Source organism: Pholcus phalangioides, unplaced genomic scaffold (assembly GCF_987345545.1).
Source record: "Pholcus phalangioides strain wild (caught in Gottingen) unplaced genomic scaffold, Ppha-v1.0 ptg000012l_1, whole genome shotgun sequence".
NCBI lineage: Eukaryota > Metazoa > Arthropoda > Arachnida > Araneae > Pholcidae > Pholcus > Pholcus phalangioides.
The window spans coordinates 2,439,367-2,457,914 of NW_028301605.1; the positions used below are offsets into that span (position 1 = coordinate 2,439,367).

Consider the following 18,548-nt stretch of genomic DNA (forward strand, 5'->3'; position numbering starts at 1 on the left):
ACACGACGTGGCATGGACTCGACTAATGTCTGAAGTAGTGCTGGAGGTAATTGACACCATGAATCCTGCAGGGCTGTCCATAAATCCGTAGGAGTAAAAGGGGATGGAGATATCTTCTGAACAGCAAGTTGCAAGGCATCCCAGATATGTTCAATAATGCTCATGTCTGGGGATTTAGGTGGCCAGCGGAAGTGTCTAAAGTCAGAAGAGTGTTCCTGGAGCCACTTTGTAGCAATTCTGGACGTGTGGGGTGTCGCATTGTCCTGCTGAAATTGTCCAAGTCCGTCGGAATGGACGCAGGATGCTTACGTACCTGTCAGAGTCGTATCTAGACGTATCAGGGGTCCCATATCACGCCAACTGCACACGCCCCATACCATCACAGAGCCTCCACCAGCTTGAACAGTCCCCTGTTGACATGTAGGGTCCATGGATTCATGAGGTTGTCTCCATACCCGTACACGTCCATCAGCTCGAAGCAATTGGAACCGAGACTCGTCAGAACACGCAACGTGTTTCCAGTCCTCAACAGTCCAATGTCCGTGTTGTCGGGCCCAGGCGAGGCGTAAAGCTTTGTGTCGTGCAGTCATCAAAGGTACACGAGTGGGCCTTCGGCTCCGAAAGCCCATATCGATGATGCTTCGTTGAATGGTTCGCACGCTGTTGATGGCCCAACATTGAAATCTGCAGCAATTTGCAGAAGGGTTGCACGTCTGTCACGTTTAATGATTCTTGTCAGTAGTCGTTGGTCCCGTTCTTGTATGATCTTTTTCCGGCCGCAGCGATGTCATCGATTTAATTTTTTACCGGATTCCTGATATTCACGGTACGCTCAAGAAATGGTTGTACGTGAAAATCCAAATTTCATCGCTACCTCGGAGATGCTATGTCCCATCTCTCGTGCGCCGACTATAACACCACGTTCAAACTCACTTAAATCTCGATAACCTGCCATTGTAGCAGCAGCAACCGATCTAACAACTATGCCAGACACTTGTTGTGTTATATAGGCGTTGCCGACCGCAGCGCCGTACTCTGATTGGTTCCATATCTCTATTTGCATACGCATGCCTGTACCAGTTTTTTTTACTCTTCAGTTTACTTTCAATTGCGTGATTTTGTAATTGTTCAACACGTTATATAAATTACTAGCTATAATACCCGGCGCTGCCCGGGTTTTCTTCAATGAGGCTTTTTTGGATCACGTGATATCTCCCTCTCTTTTTCTTGAGGGACATACAAACCGTGTCCAAGTGAACCTATATGGCGACCTGCGCGATTCATGAAATAAACAAATCTAGATTTACACAGAAACGTACAAATGAATATATATTTTTTTCTTTTTTCAAGGGGCGCTAGGTATTTCGATCCCCCCCTCCCACACCGAACTTCAAGTTATCCATCTGTCTGTTCCAGCTTCCAAAAAATGCTTAATTAAAGCTGTGGAATTTTTTCGATACACTTTTTACGGGCTCATAATTAATTTTAAAATATCCTAACCCACATGAATTTATGCAAATAAATTTCAAAAGAGACAATATGGAGACATTAATTTTCATACTTGAGAAGATATAAATGAAATCAATGATATTGCTCGAATATCCAACTCAAAAGTATAGGTTTGGCTAATTACTTCATATTTAATCTCCTGGGCTTCGTATATCTCTAAGCGAACTGAATATTTCAAAAATCCAGAATTCAATACACTTTTTAAAATTATTGATGGGGCGGAAAATCCCACTAATTCCCGCATTTCTAAAGTAAAATCGATAATTTTATCACTGATTTCTATGAGGATCACCCTTGTCCTGACCCTCAAAGCGATGATGGTGATGATCATGACGTCTATTCAAAAAGCCTCATTACTGAGAGTATATTAAAAATGTGGCAAACCATTATAAAGGCATAAACTATTATACGTAACTGACAGCATTAAAGAAGTGACAAACCATCGTAAAGACATAAACACGTCTGAAACTCATCGCTAGGGAACCACGGTAACCAAAGTAAACGTTCGGAAAGTGATTGTTGAGGACCAAAAACCATTGTTGTCCGACAGTTTTTTTTGCCCATTTGGGGCATTTGCCCAACTCTAACGACATTTTAAAGTAGCCTATCGTTCAAGTCGGGTCCCATTTGGTATATATGCAAAATTTGGCGACGATCTATCTAAAATTGTAGATTTGTATAGAGAACATACACACACACACACGCACAGAAAATCAATTTTATATATATACATAATTGCATCCATATCATGTTTTTTACGGAAGATCAGAGGATCTGTGAAATCTGTCAACAATTAAACAAAGATACAAATGAACTCTTTGACGTGTACATGACTAAAAAAATTAATTTTTTTTAATTTTTCTTTTCGATAATTATAAATAACGCAAAAAAATTATATTTATAATTATTATATTTTTCAAAACGAAACGAAAAAATAACTGCCATCAGCTAAACCAGGGCCGTCTCTATTCTACCTAGAATTCTATGGTAGACGGCCCTGGCTAAACTCAGCAAGAGATTACTTAACGGAAATTGTGTAATAGAGTCGAATCCCGTTATAGCGAAAATCTCGTTTTAACGAACACTTTTCTTATCCCCCAGATAAGTTTGCGTAGGAACAATGCAAAAAAAGTGGAATTCCTTTGTAACGAAGTGATTTCTCCGGTATCTTGGAGTTCGTTATTACTGGATTCGACTGTATAACTAATCAATGCTTGTGAAGTCGTCATAAAATAACACCCATTGGGTAAGGCTACGATAACGCGATAAAGAGGCATGGCATGAGGTACATGGGGGCAATCCTCGATCGCGTTGGGTCACGACCACCTAGATAACTAGGTTATATAGGAGGTCGTGGTTGGGTTCGAATCCTAACTGCTCAACCCCGTCGTAAATTTTTTTCCCTTCCATCTCTTCGAATGGTGCCATCTAGCTTCTGAAAGTCGAACTATTTGCAAATAGTCATTTTTTGACGTCTCCAAAAAATGTGGTCACCCGGGGTAAATACCGATTTCGGCTCCCTTCTCCCTGCAATTTTTAACGGAAGGTAGTGGACTCGGCAACTGCAGCATAAAACCACGTAGTGGCCTTGCTCAGCACCTCCTAGAGATAGGCCTCTGCAGTGTTTGCCATAAACGTCATTCAGACTACCTAGCAAGTTAGCCACATTTTGAAACACGGCATCCTATTTAGTTTCTTCTTATTTTGGCGTAGAATATTCCTGATTGGCTCACAAATACCGCATAGTGATTGGATATGGGACATAGAAATCGCCAATTCCGATCATTTCTTTTCCTCACAACGATGATACTGGCATGAGCAGGGAATTTTTTCCCTGAATATTCTGAGGGAAAATAGACTACTTACTGACGTCACAAGCAGAGTGCGGAGACCTATCTCTAGGAAGTGCTGCCTTGCTTCGGAGAATGTTTACGAGATGCATGTACAGTGTAGTGCAGACATAGTATGCTCAATCAATGGCACGCGGGTCAAAAACCAAGCGGCACAACTCAAAATCAGTTGAGTGATTCCGTGCAATTGCACATAACTTTAGTGGTCAACGACACGTTTTTAACCAATAATGTGGCTCGTACTCTCCAAAAGGTTGGATACCCTGGGTATAGTACAGGGCGTCCATAATTAAGACTCTATTTTAAAAATAGCCTATGGGCGAAACCAGTCAGCAGAAAAGTGTGACATTTTGTGCAGGACTTCATGAAGTGATGGGAATTGGTTTCTGGGGGGAAAAAGTTACTTGCACATGTCGCCACCAGAGGGCGTTTCACTTCAATTTATGTGATGTTACGCAGCAGCTGGTATAAAACTTAGAAACATTCGCGGAGTTCTTGTTTCTCAATGATAAGTTTACGAGATCGCGATTTCTTAATAAAATTGTTTTACCAAAAAACAGCAATTCCGCAGTAACTGCTCCACGGAAACATCGCACTTGGAAGAGGATTCGAAACGGTCCAATGAATGTTACAAACCTTCTGAGTACCATAACGAAATTTGAAACCACAGGATCGTCACTGCCTTGCAGACACAATCTTTATGCAAGACGGAGCACCTCCACACATAGCAGTGTTTTTTCAAAAAATAATTTACACAAGAACGTCTCATAAGCCGGCGCTTAATCTGTGGCCTCCCGATCACCGGACCTTAATCCATGCGATTTTTGGAGGCATTTGAAACGTCTGGCAAGTGGTGGTAATCCAAGAACATTTCCCCGCGGACACTTGGGTCAGTTGTGGAACATGCCATCTTGCGATTTCACATATATCAGAAAATGGTCACGTGGAATATGTTTTGTTGCGGTAACAATTGTAAAAGTGTTTAATTGTAAACGTTTGCCTAAATGTAGGGTGACCATACGTCCCAGTTTTTACACGCCGCCTATTTCGATTTTTATTCTTTATTGAAGTCAAAGATTGAAATTATTTTCAAACTCGTATTATATATATATATAACTAGCTATGATACCCGGCGTTGCCCGGGTTTTCTTCAATGAGGCTTTTTTGGATCACGTGATACCTCAGTCTTTCTTTGAGGGACATGCAAACCGTGTCCAAGTTCACCAATATGGCGACTTTCAGCGCGACTCATGAAAGAAACAAATCTAGATTTAAAGAAACGTAGAAATGAATATATATATTTTTTTTCTTTTTTTAAAGGGTGCTAGGTATTTCGATCCTCCCCCCCCCCCCCCTTTGAACTTCTGCTTCAAAAAATGCTTAATTAAAGCTGTGGAATTTTTTCGATGTACTTTTTAGGCCCATAATTAATTTTAAAATGTCTTGCCCCACATGAATATCAAAAGACAATACGGAGACATTAATTTTCATGCTTGAAAAGATATAAATAAAAAGTTGAAATCAATGTTATTGCATGAATATCCAACACAAAAGTAGGTCCGGCTAATTACTTCATTTTTAATCTCCTGGGCTTCGTATATCTCTAAGCGAACTCAATATTTCAAAAATTGAGTATTTAATACAATTTTTTTAAATTATTGATGTGACAAACACCCCAGCTAATTTGCGCATTTCTACATTAAAATCGGCAATTTCAACACTGATTTCTATGAGGATCGCCCTTTTCCTGACCCTCGAAACGATGCTGATGACGTCATTCAAAAAAACCTCATTACTGGGAGTATTGAAAATGTGGCAAACCATTATAAAGGCATAAACTATTATACATATACTAACAGGATTAAAGAAGTGACAAACCGTTGTAAAGGCATATATACGTCTGAAACGCATTGCTGGGGAACCAACCAAAGTAAACGTTCGGAAAGTGATTGTTGCCCGACACCTTTTTGCCCTGGTCTGACGAAATTTTAAAGTAGCCTATCGTTCAAGTCGGGTCCCATTTGGTATATATGCAAAATTTGGCGATCGATCGATCTAAAATTGTAGATTTGTAAAGAGAACATACACACAGTATATAGATTACAACTATAGTAAGAACATTAATCTCTCCCACATTTGTCTTTATTTCGTACAATTCATTTTAATCCACAGCAACGCTTCGTTTCCCGCAATTTCAGCAACTATGTGCACTTTTGGCGTTGTCCTGTACTTGGAATACCAATTTCCATTTCTGTAGAGGAAATATGGTCAGCCTACCTAAATGTGTCATTTCTTAATAAAATGCCCTCTGGCGCAATATTTGCAATTAACCGCCCAGAAACATTCCCATTAATTCACACACGAAAAGTCCTTCCAATTTTCTAATGACCGGTTTCGCCTGTAGGCTACTTTAAAATAGGACCTTTCAATTATATGTGGACGCCCTGTACGTTTTTTTTTATCCATATTGACTACTTCATTGGTTCATGGAGTCACAAGAGAAACGAAAAACTTCAATTTAATCCAGCATACACAAGGCTCTTCTACAATTAACCACATTTGATGTTTCAACCAGGACCACCACACACCTTCATACAATCAATTCCGGCCCGAGGAAACTATGCGTGCTGAATTCGAATAATATTTGTTGGTTTGACAGAGTCAAAAAAAAGTTACAACTTTCACCAGCAAAGGCCACTCCTCAATGCAAAAAGTTGAGCCTTTATATTCTGAATTCAATCACCGTATTATGTATAAGTGTCGTGACTAGCCATTCCTGTGCAAGAATTTGCATTTAGGCACAGTTCCTTCTTGGGTACTGTGCAGGTGCACCCGTCTAGTTATGGCATTTGATGTACAATTAACAATAAAAAAATACCCAATAAAGAAAAGCGTATGCCACAACATAGTTTAACATTCAAAAATTCACGATAAATTGTGGATCCTGGCTCACCAACGGGCATAATTTCTTGTTAAAATGTCAAATTGCTAGTGTTTTCTTTTTTTTGGAAATGTTACAATAGTCCTTTTTCTCAAAATAAGGATCGACTCCCATCACTAACTCCAACCCGTCCATACACAGTAAAATTTCTTCTGCAGTCACTGACAGGACAAAAACCAGACGTGCCAACTTTTGAAATCCGGAGATTCTCCCGAAGGGGTCCCCATTTTCTCTGCTCGGTGGAAATGACTATGGCTGTTTTCTCTAACGACGATGGTAATCATTGACGCCACAACGTGAAAGCTCATGTAAAATTTTTCTGCCAAAATCCGGAGAAATTTTAACAAATCCGGAGAGCGGGAGGAAGGATGAAAAATGGGGAGAGTTGGCAGGTCTGAAAAGAATGTCCGTAAAAGAGGACTGCATTCACCGACGTCACAACGTAAAATCCAATTTTCTGCTAAAATCCGGAGTCTCCAACTTAAACCCGGTGAGTTGCAGGTCTGCAAATGTTACATTAGATTCACAATACAATCATGCACATTGCAACATGTACCATTCATTAGAAGCTCCACTTTTAAGATGCAATCAAAATATCCAAGCCCAGTCAGGGTTCGTACTCATTTTCGTAAAAAAATTTCCGACTTTTCCAGTCAAATTTTCAAAAAAAAATTCCAGGTTTTTTTCTTAAATCAAATTGATATTAATAAAAATTTAGAAAAAATAAAATTATATTAATTATAAAATTAATTTTAATTACAATATCATAATGACATCATAACCGTTTTTTTTTTTTTTTACACACATTTATGCTTTTCAAATACACCTGATGGAAAAGAAAAATGGAACACAATTAAGAAATGAAGATTATGAAGATGATGATTAAGAAGAAGATTTCCCTTTTTGGCAATTTCAATGCCCACAAGATTTAAGCCTTTACAGTTGTTTCCTTTGTGGCATAATTAGTCAAAGATGTAGTTGGTTTCACTGCATCAAAAATTCTTTACAGTTGGCTTGCACTCCCGTAAACGCTAGAACCGAGAAGTTACACAATCTGGGGTTGTTCACTGAACTCTGATTTCACGTGCTTGGCATAGTTCTGGATAACTTATCTGCCCATGTTGCGAGTTTTACTGCAAAGCTGCCACCATGCTTTATACGGGTCATTTTTGACTGCTTCGATCCAATCAGCCTACCGACGATCCGCTCAGACAAGTTTTCTTACAACGTATTGTTTTCAAATATAAATACCCACGTGGAAAATCAAAACATACCCGCGCGTCATCCGTCGTTCCTAACTGAAGTCAACTTACGAAATTACCGTAACAGCTTTGTACCCATGGCTTTCTACGATGCGTAGTTATGTTTCTGGAAACACTCGAAAAAATTACGATAAAGTCATAGCAATACGCTTTTCTAAGCGGACTTACGAAATCCTCGTTCCTCCTTGGCAGTATCTAACGCTTTTTGCGATATATTGCAATATTTTACGGATTATCAATATTTACGAAGTTATCGGAATTCCCTTTTTCATCCCGACGGATTTTTTTTCATTATTTTTGATCAATCTTTTTTTCCCTATCAGACGACAATCGTGACGATTTTGCCAGGTCGTTGTCTGAAATTTCCAGGTTTTAAAGCAAAAATGGGCCATTTTCCCCGACTTTTTTTAGTAAAAAATTTTTTCCCGACTTTCCAGGTTTTCCCTGACCCGTACCAACCCTGTCTCAATATCTTTACATGACTTTCAAATTAGGGGCCATTCAAGTATTAGATAAGATTTTTAGCCATTTTGACCCCCCCCCCCGTTAGCAAAAATTTTGTCAGCAGCTTAGAATATTTCATATCTTCAAAAAGGGTGATGATGTAAGCAACCTTCAAACACACCCCCCCCCCTCAATGCTGACATACTTGAATGACCCCTTACCCATACTCACACAGAAGTCAAAACAAAATTGACGACAATCTAATCTTAATGCTCCTGCATTTATTCTATCAGTTGCACAGAAAACTCATCTCTAAAAAATTATAAAAAGAAAAAAAACTTCCTGCAAAAGAATCAATAATCTGGTAAGAAAAGTCCAAAAATCTGAATTTTTTTTTTTTCAAAAGCCACCCCTGAGCCTGAGGACCAAATGAAGAGTGGATTCCTTCTGAATGTTGTAATCGGAGAGAGTGCGGCCATCTTCCAACTGCTTGCCTGCAAAGATGAGACGCTGTTGGTCTGGTGGAATACCTTCTTTATCCTGGATTTTTGCCTTCACATTCTCGATAGTATCGCTCGGCTCGACTTCCAATGTGATGGTCTTGCCTGTATTAAAAAAAAACCACTATAGCATCCATTTATAGATATGAATATAAAAATAACGATTTTAAAACAGGGATGGGCAAATCTCAAGTCGCCATAGGCAACTAAAAAAAAAAAAATAGTATCGGCACATAAAATTTTCTTTATGTATTTAATTACAAGCCGAGTGCAACCCAAAATAAAATTCACAACAGTGTGTATACCAACATGAAAGGTCATGTCCTGAAGAAGTTGAAAGCACTTCGTGACCTTCACAACATAAATTCTTAGATTTAAAGATTCGTCCAGCCCTATTTTAAAAACTCCTTCAATTCTATTGTTAATACACGAACTATATATACAGGTTATTACAGATCAACATGTACACCTTGTTTATATATTTTCAAGTAAGAGACCAGCTGGCATTTAGAATTATACAAGCCAGAAACCAAAGCTAATAATGGCCAATGCCTTCTGATATTGGCCAATTACTCAGGTTTGTTCAAATCAACACAATTTATGCTTTGTTGAAAAGCAATAAATATTTAGTAATTTTTAATAATATTTTAGTAATATTAGTAATATTTAATATTTAATAAAAATTCAATAAATCTCAAGATTACATGGTTAAAAGTTACATCTCTCCAAGAAAACCCAGGCTACTCCAAAGTTCATTCCCAATATCAAGATGCATGTTCTTGCACATTTAAGTATTCTATATAAATATTAAACCAGTGGATACTCAAATCATGACCATACTAGAAAAACAATATATACATTGTCTTGTAAATATACTGATTTTTTACTGTGATTGCTAAATCGATCAAGTGTTATAAATCATGTTACCTGAACTTATCTAGATCCCTATAAATGACACTACCTACAATTCAAGGTTACCTTACTGGTATTCTTCTGTTATAATCATACTTCCAGATATGCCAACATACACTTTTGAAATCCAAAAATTCTTCCCCCCATAGACCAGATCAAAAAAAAAAAAAAATCTAAAAAATTAATACTTTTTATCAATTAAGGAAAAAACTCCAACCACAAACCCCCCCCCCCCAGCAGGTATAATGGCAGGTTCTGGGCAGAATATAATTCAATGTCACTTTCCATGAAGAATAGAAGATTCACATCGACATACTGTTCATAAATCATGAGCGTTACCTTTTGTATTAGCTATCAGTGATTAATGATCTTGGGTATACAAACTCTTAAAAGCAGTTTTTTCTTTCTGACAAGATTTAATGGAGGAAACAATTAAAAACTTCAAAATACAAAGCTGCTGACGAAAAAATGTTTAGTCCATGGTTAATGGAATACAATAATGATTATACAGGAGTTTCAGCAACCAAAGTCATTCCCTCTCATAAATGAAATAGAGTTTATCCATGAAGTCACATCTCTGCCACTTGTTTAAATGTTGGCCACCAAAACTTTATGGTTGCCTTCTCTATAGGTGTTTTCCCTCATTACAACAGTAATCATTGACATCACATGAAAGCTAACGGAAAATTAATTTTCTGCCAAAATCTGGAGAAATTGTAACAATCCAGAGTCTCCCGCTTAAATCCAGAGAGTTCGCAGGTCTGCACTTAGTGTTTTATCTCAAATTTGTAAAAAATTTCACCTCATATTTTATATATGAACTATTTTCTTTAAATTTATTCTCAGAAACAAGAACATGCATTAATAGAAGAGGAATACCAAAATGTTACAAACTGAACATGAACCTTATACTTATAACAAGGACAGCCTATAAATCAGCAGAATATTAAAAAAAATCCATTAAACCCCCCCCCCCATAAAATTTAAAATGTGATATTATACAGGAGAAACTATCTGGCCATAAAAAAAAGACCATAATATAGTTTTACTGTATACAATCTCCCAGCTTTCTGAACACTAAATTGAAACATAATTCAACCAGGTTTTTAACAATGCTCTTCCAAATAAGACATTTTCAAAATCAAAAAGAAAATCTTTGTTAAAAATTATCAAATTAATGCTCAACTTTATTACTATTAGCAAACATTACCCACAAAAAAAATATATTGATAAGGTTTATGCACAATGAATTCCAATCAATAGTTTTTTACAACGCCCTTGAATCAAGAATGATTATCTTTTATAAGATCATTAACTGCAACTATTTACCTGTAAGTGTCTTTACAAAGATCTGCATGCCTCCACGCAACCTCAGAACAAGATGAAGTGTGGACTCTTTCTGAATATTGTAATCCGATAGGGTACGACCATCTTCCAGTTGCTTGCCCGCAAAGATAAGACGCTGTTGGTCAGGTGGAATGCCTTCCTTGTCCTGGATTTTTGCTTTCACGTTCTCAATAGTATCACTCGGTTCCACCTCTAATGTGATGGTTTTACCTAACATAAAATTGCACTGAATCATTCAACAAATTATATAGTAAACATCAGGGAACATGTTGAAACAACTAATTTTTTTCACATAGAGATAAAATATTAGCCAGAACAACAGTAATTACCAGTCAAAGTTTTCACAAAGATTTGCATTCCTCCTCTGAGCCTCAGCACCAAGTGCAATGTAGATTCTTTTTGGATGTTGTAATCTGAGAGAGTTCTGCCATCTTCCAACTGTTTCCCAGCAAAAATCAGACGCTGTTGATCAGGCGGAATTCCTTCTTTGTCTTGAATCTTCGCCTTTACATTCTCGATTGTGTCACTTGGTTCAACTTCCAGAGTGATGGTTTTGCCAGTGAGAGTCTTAACGAAGATCTGCATGCCACCTCGTAAACGCAACACCAAATGAAGAGTAGATTCCTTCTGAATGTTATAGTCCGACAGAGTGCGCCCATCTTCAAGCTGTTTCCCAGCAAAAATTAAACGTTGCTGATCTGGAGGAATTCCTTCTTTGTCCTGGATTTTGGCCTTCACATTTTCAATTGTGTCACTTGGTTCAACTTCTAGTGTAATTGTCTTACCGGTGAGAGTTTTCACAAAGATTTGCATGCCTCCTCGCAGCCTGAGCACAAGATGAAGGGTTGATTCTTTCTGGATGTTATAATCAGAGAGTGTACGACCATCTTCCAACTGCTTTCCAGCAAAAATGAGACGTTGCTGATCTGGAGGAATTCCTTCTTTGTCCTGGATTTTAGCCTTCACATTTTCAATTGTATCACTGGGTTCCACTTCCAAAGTAATGGTTTTACCTAACAAATGAAATTGCAACATATCAATCAGCATGAAAAATCGCATTATAAAAATGACCTAGCACAAGAGATAACAAACATTAAAATTCAAAACAAGTGAACGAACGTTAATGAAATTACCTGTGAGAGTCTTAACAAATATCTGCATGCCACCTCTGAGTCGCAACACCAAATGAAGTGTGGATTCCTTCTGAATGTTGTAGTCAGACAAAGTACGACCATCCTCCAACTGCTTTCCTGCAAAAATAAGACGCTGCTGGTCTGGAGGGATACCTTCCTTGTCTTGAATCTTTGCCTTCACATTTTCAATTGTGTCGCTCGGCTCTACTTCCAGAGTTATGGTCTTGCCAGTGAGAGTCTTGACAAATATTTGCATGCCTCCTCGCAGCCTGAGCACAAGATGAAGGGTTGATTCTTTCTGGATGTTGTAATCCGAGAGAGTACGACCATCTTCCAATTGCTTTCCAGCAAAGATGAGACGTTGCTGATCAGGAGGGATGCCTTCTTTGTCCTGGATCTTGGCCTTCACATTTTCAATCGTATCACTGGGTTCCACCTCCAAAGTGATGGTTTTTCCAGTCAGGGTTTTGACAAAGATTTGCATGTTGTATCTATAAAGATAACGCATCAATTATTTACGATGTACAAAAAATTTCGTAAAAAAATATGATAAAAAAGATCAGTTAACCAACCAACCCCTACAAACTACAGCCAAAACTTTCACAAAAATACATAACTAAGGTGTATGAATAGAACCATTAACTTGAGAACCTAGGTTCTTCAAATTTGTCCTATTAAGGCCTAACATAACAGCTAAGGCAAATACATAATCTTTTCTTTCTTTAGACATCTTTTAGGAATTTTCTAGCTGTCATTTTGAGGAATTAGAAAAAGGTTTTTTGCAAATCCAAATTCTATATAAAAATACAAATGATTTTTTGGAAACAATCTAGGGATTTCCCATTAATTAAAAAAATACATTTTCCCCTCTTGCAAAAACATGACATCATGCAAAGACATCCCACCAAGTTGCAAATCGCCAACGAAGTTGAATAAGTCATTTCATATTGTCTAAGCATGTCATTGTCTTACTAGGATTATGTTTTCGTCAAGTTGTATTCCTTCCCCCCCCCATATATTCCTTATTTTTTGCAACCCTGCCCTTCTGTTTTCATAGCTGCCAACTTTTGAAAATGAAAATTCGGGAGATTTTCGCGCGCACCCGTATTTTATGCTAAAACCACTCCCTAATAAATACAATAGGGATTTTTCCAAATATAAAAGTTAGAGCGTAGGGAATAAAATACCTACTCAAAAACTGAAGTCAAATTAAAATAGGGATTTTACACACATGGAAGTTAAACCCTTGGGAATAAAATTCCTACGCAAAAAACAAGTGAAATTGGAGGCCAAAACTTCAATGATGTAAAAATAAATATTCTGTTCAATCAGAAACGCTGTGAACAAACATTCTGAGCGAATGACCCCAAAATCATCGGAAGATGAAGGAAAACACCGTCAATTTTTGAAGAACACTGACTTTTTGTGACACTTGCTTGATGTGTTTTTTTTTTTCATTTCACGAGTGATGATGGCAGTCTTTCCATGACCGATGTTTATGTCCGTAACACAACTTGTACAAAAAGGAATAGTCTGCCCTCTTCTGGAACGTTTGATGAAAGGAAATTCATCGGAATAAGTATCTTTAAAATTGATTAAATATGTTTTTGCTTATCAGTATTCGTGTTTTGTTATATCGCACGTTATAACAAAAGAAATTTTGACCACATGCGCGTGACTATAATCTTCAATTATTATCCAGGACTATTGGCTGCTAAGTCATTTCCCTGCACGATAAGACAAACAACTTTCTTGTTACCATCAGAGGGTTTGTAAAACTTCCTTAAAAAAGGAAATTTCCCCATTTACGACGTGTGACGTCATTTCGAAAGGGAAAAAAAAGACGCCCACAAGAAATTCCTTAGGGATTGATTTCATAAGCGGGGATTTTTTTTAATGAAGTAGGGAATTTTAAGGGACAATTAGGGATTTTTATGATTTTCGTAAAAATTCGGGAGATTTAAGAACTTTTCGGGATGTCGAGCGATGAAGGTAAAATTCGGGAGACTTGGCAGCTATGTGTTTTCAGTGACCATAAAGAAATATTTTTTTAGTTTACTATTATTTTAAAGAATCCGGATATCCAGTGACTTGTGTGGATATAGGATTATTTTTATAGTCAAGGTTTTGTTCTTTTTTAATATAGGATATTCATTTTTACAACTAGAAGGACGGAAGTTCATTAAAGAGGGAATTTCTAAAAGTAATTAGATTTATTATTTCAGAGTCCGGGTATTTTTTCATACTGAGAATATTTATTTGTACTATTATTATATTGTCGGTTTCCACTTTTATTTTTTCTACCCTGGTTTTTTTCTCCCGGCATCCAGTCACAGCTTTGGAGACTTTTCCTCAGGCTACCCAACATTTTTTAACACCGGTCTCCAATGGACTTGGATTATACTGCACCTGTTCCCAAAAACAATCTTGTTAATTTTGTACAATAAAAACGAAGTGGCGTATTTATAGTTTAATTATATTTGACAAAAGATGTTGTACAATTTAGAGAAAGCTCTGGCCAAACCCCTAGTACATGTTAACTTACAGTACACAGCAGAACTTGAAAAATTCCATACCACTATTGGAACTAAAAAAAGAACCTGGGTGGGATAACTATAAATTTGAGTCAAGGTTTAAAATTAATATAGAACCAGAGTTCTACAAAAAAAAGTCAGCAACATTCAAACTAGTTTCCCCAAACGAAAACAACTGAGATGCCGTTGTATTATAATTTACCTGATTCGAAAAAAAAAAACTGGGTCCTTTGAGTGAAAGTAGGTCCCTCTTAAAAAAAAAAATCTTGGAAAAAATTATCCCCCCCCCCCAATTCACTAGTATCTGAATTTTTTCCAGCATGCCCCAAGTCTGATCACCAGCTTATCTGCACAATCATGGTTATTATCGGAGTTTCCCGATGGAAAGCCCAATGAGGGGACCACAGTTATCCAACCCAATTTTCGGGATCAAAGTTGAGCAAAGGAACTTGACGGGAAACTTCGGATATAGATTTAAAAAAAATCTGCTATCTCATAATTTTGCAAACTTCCTGGACTTCTGGCAACTCTTTCAATAAGAGACCAGATGGATTATCGGTTGAACATGCTTGTAGCACTTTAAAAAAAACTATCTTGGGTAAAGTTGCGAAAAGTAAAAATTGAAATATATTTTGATTGAAAATTTTCATTCAAATGCAAAAATATCTAGTGCTTGCAAAGCGTGAAAAGCACGTGTGATTAGCCCACAAGTTTAATCCTAACACTGTACAGTTGCCAAATTACTTTGCAACAGAGACCACTATTTTTTCAAGGTCACAAGATAGCACAACTACAGCAGCTAGACGGTTGTGCTGAAAAGTACAGGAATAAAGCGATTCTTTCTCAGAAAGAATTGTTTCATGGCACGCAGGAACAAAAACTTTCTGCTGTCCTTTCCAAAATTCCTGGATATACCGAGACGAGGCAAAATTAGCTATTTGGGTTATTTGGCACAAAAAAAAAAAATTAGAAAAAGACATCATTGGAGCAGGATGGCCCTAGATCATAGTTTCCCAAACTCTGTTCCATCGCCACCTTCATCAGCAATTTCTTTCTTCTCACCTGCCCCCCTCCCTAACTCAAGTTAACCCATAGGATTATATGTTAAGTTCATAGCTTCTATCTCCACCCCCCGGATATTCCATCACCCACAAGGGGGCGATATTGCCCACTTTGGGAAACCTGCCCAAGATGTTAATTTTCGCAGTGTGCTGCAGTTCTTCCCCCCCCCCCCCAGAAACTGATTTAGACCAATAGTTATTGAAAATATGCTTAGCACCTAAATATTACTATAGACCAAGCCCTGGAAACCACCACCACCACCCCCCAAATTTTATAGTGTTTGGTGAAGAAAACAATCCACATTGGGGGTCTTCAATCTTTGTCAGAGGGCACAACAAAACCGCACAGCATGACAAAGGTTAATCATAGATTCTTCAAACTTCGACGAGTTAAGGGGTGCCGCAAGTAGAAGTTTTGAAAACCCTGGCCATAAACTAATTAAGATGATTTTCTGCACTCCCGTTCAAAGATAAATAATGCTTGTTACACTGCTTTCTTAGCGTTTTTCTTTGCACCAACACATTGGTGAGATCACATTTCCATTTGCGAACTCAAAATTCCAAAAATAAAACAGCCCTGTAAATTTCAAAAAAATGAAGCGCCAACAAAATTAATGTCTCACTGAATTTTTTTTGAGCAGCTTCTTTGGAACTATCTACACAATTAGAATTCAAAACAAAATCACGATTTGGGTCCCGTTGGGATACATCGTACTCACAGGGAATGACAACATGAATACTTTCCTCACGAGGGCACAACAAAATCAACACGCGCCACGTCGACTAAAAACATCGAGATTGGCGCAAAAAAAAAATTTCTATATCCCATTACTAAAATTACAAAATTTTTGAAATTCATGTCAACGTATCTAATATAGAAAGATTATCCTGGAAATCTGAATACGTTGCATACAAGTCGAAATATACGATGACCTCAGTGTATTAGTTTATTTTACGAGACAAAATCAACAAATACCAATATTTCAACTAGAAGTATACAAGCATTACCAAATGTCATTAAATAGATTCGAAAGGTTAATTGACAAATCAACATTATAAGTACATTGCAGTGGCGAAGAGGAATCCTACTTCCGCTATCCTAAACCTAACCCGATCAGCCACGTAATCGGATGATCGCATTTATTGACATTTAGCAATAACAACAACATATTTAGATTCTAAAATGGTTTCAAAACGCTAATCGACTGTTAATTAATTAATTAATCAATCAGTGATCGGCTCACCCAAATTGATATCTTCCAAAATCACAGTAGAGAAAAATCTAACACGAACCTCCTCGAATCGACGCTGAACACAAACTATAAAAAGAAACACTAGTGCGTGGGCTATTTATAACAAATACTTCCTACCCCTCGAAAATGGAACGCTCCCGCCTAGGATTGGTCGTCTGCTACAACTCGCAGAATGTTCTCGACTGGTGACGTCAGTGGGGCTCGCGATGTGGAATTACGATCATCATGATCCACACTGTTGCCATTATCTTTTTCACGATAGGATAAATTCCGAAAAATTACGTTTTTCTTTTCCCGCCCCCCCACCCGTAATGTTTGTCGGACACTTTTTTTTTCCTCCATAATTTAGGGATAAAAAACTAATTTCGAAAAAATAAAAAGGAGGAAAAATTTTAAATTTTTGGTTTTTTTTGGGGGAAGGGGGGGGGGAACTTCTGCTTCGGGGTGCCAACAAAGTGCAAGTTGGTTTCCAATTCTGAAAGTCGGCATCGTTGATGATTGGTTAACAACCTGTATTTCTGATTTTTTTTTTTAACCAATCCGTAACAGCGTCGACTTGCAGAATCGGAAACCAGCGTGCAATTTTAGGGATAAAAATATCGCCGAATTATCGAGGAAATTGCATCATCCTACTGAATTTCCTCTGCGTCATCTCTATTCGTGCCATTGTGAGGGAATACAATCTTATCACTGTTTTAATTCTAGTTTGGGTTTATTGGTAACTGTGCTTTTCATTGCATATGGGAATTCCAACCTCCCCAAGGACATTGGTTCCCAATCTCTCCTGCTTCTAGTGCCCAGGGCCGCAGCTAAGAACAAAAATTTATCATGTTGCCCTGGGCCGTATTCATTTTGGCACCACCCACTCCCGCAATTTAGAACAGAAAAAGAGTAAAGTTGGCGCCCCTCCTGATCCAAGCGTAGGCGGAGATAGACATGAAAGGCTGGAGGGGAGGAGGCATTATGATGATGACGATGTCAATTCATATACATGCATATACATTAGACCAGTTGGCTCCATCATTGACGCTGACGCCCCCCCCCCCCGTATCTTCGCCCATGAGATACGTGGTTATATAGAATATATATGGAACAAGATAGAGCCATGTTTAAACTTAAATGATAATGATTATTCTAAAGGATACAACAAATAAACGAGAATCATTCGCAACTCGAGAGAGCCCCACAGATCATCATAGGCGAAAATAGACTTGGAAGCCTGGAGGGGGGCACGGTCATTATTGCTGGGGGCACGATGATGATGATGTCAATTCATATATACATTAGATCAGTCGACTCCACCTTTGATGCTGGAGGGGGGAGGGATTCCCCCCAACGCCACCCCCCCCCCGTATCTCCGCCCATGGATCCAAGGCAACAAACCTCCTGCCCTCCCCCACTTGTGGCTGTGCGAGAAGCTTCCATATTTTTAAAAAGACGTAGAAGGCTTGTTCACCCACTATAGAAACGCGTAAGAGCACTACTAAACTACTAAACCAGGCATGCATCTCGTCCATATTCCTTTGCGGAACTTCTAATGAATTGGTACATGTTGGAATGTGTGTGTACGTATAGAGAACCTTTCGTGAAGTTTGTTTCTGTGTAATGCTTGTTGTGTGTAGTGCTGCCATCTGCAATCAATTCTTTTAAACTATGAGTTTTTCTCAACTCATAGTGAGTGAAGCGTAATGAATGAATAATTATACCGTTGTAGGTCTGTTGTTCTCTGCGGCGAGACTTTTTAACGGCGAGATCGGCTCGCATTGGTGCCTCGAATGCATAAGAATACTCTTATCCTTAGA

At 38.0% G+C, this 18,548-nt stretch overlaps 1 protein-coding gene across 2 annotated transcripts; it reads right to left on the minus strand.

The window, feature by feature from the left end:
• Positions 1 to 8,267: 8,267 nt before the first annotated feature.
• On the minus strand, positions 8,268 to 16,933 carry Ubi-p5E (Ubiquitin-5E). 2 transcript variants are annotated; one of them, XM_089240017.1, is made up of 5 exons: positions 16,787 to 16,933; positions 11,899 to 12,389; positions 11,095 to 11,778; positions 10,748 to 10,975; positions 8,268 to 8,611 (listed from the first exon to the last, which is right to left on the minus strand). In XM_089240017.1, the coding sequence occupies exons 2-5, from the start codon at positions 12,380 to 12,382 to the stop codon at positions 8,406 to 8,408; spliced, it is 1,602 nt and encodes a 533-aa protein (XP_089096143.1). In that variant the 5' UTR covers positions 12,383 to 12,389; positions 16,787 to 16,933; the 3' UTR covers positions 8,268 to 8,405. The 2 variants fall into 2 exon arrangements, with proteins under 2 accessions (XP_089096143.1, XP_089096142.1); XM_089240016.1 differs by having other exon boundaries at positions 16,738 to 16,816.
• Positions 16,934 to 18,548: the final 1,615 nt, after the last annotated feature.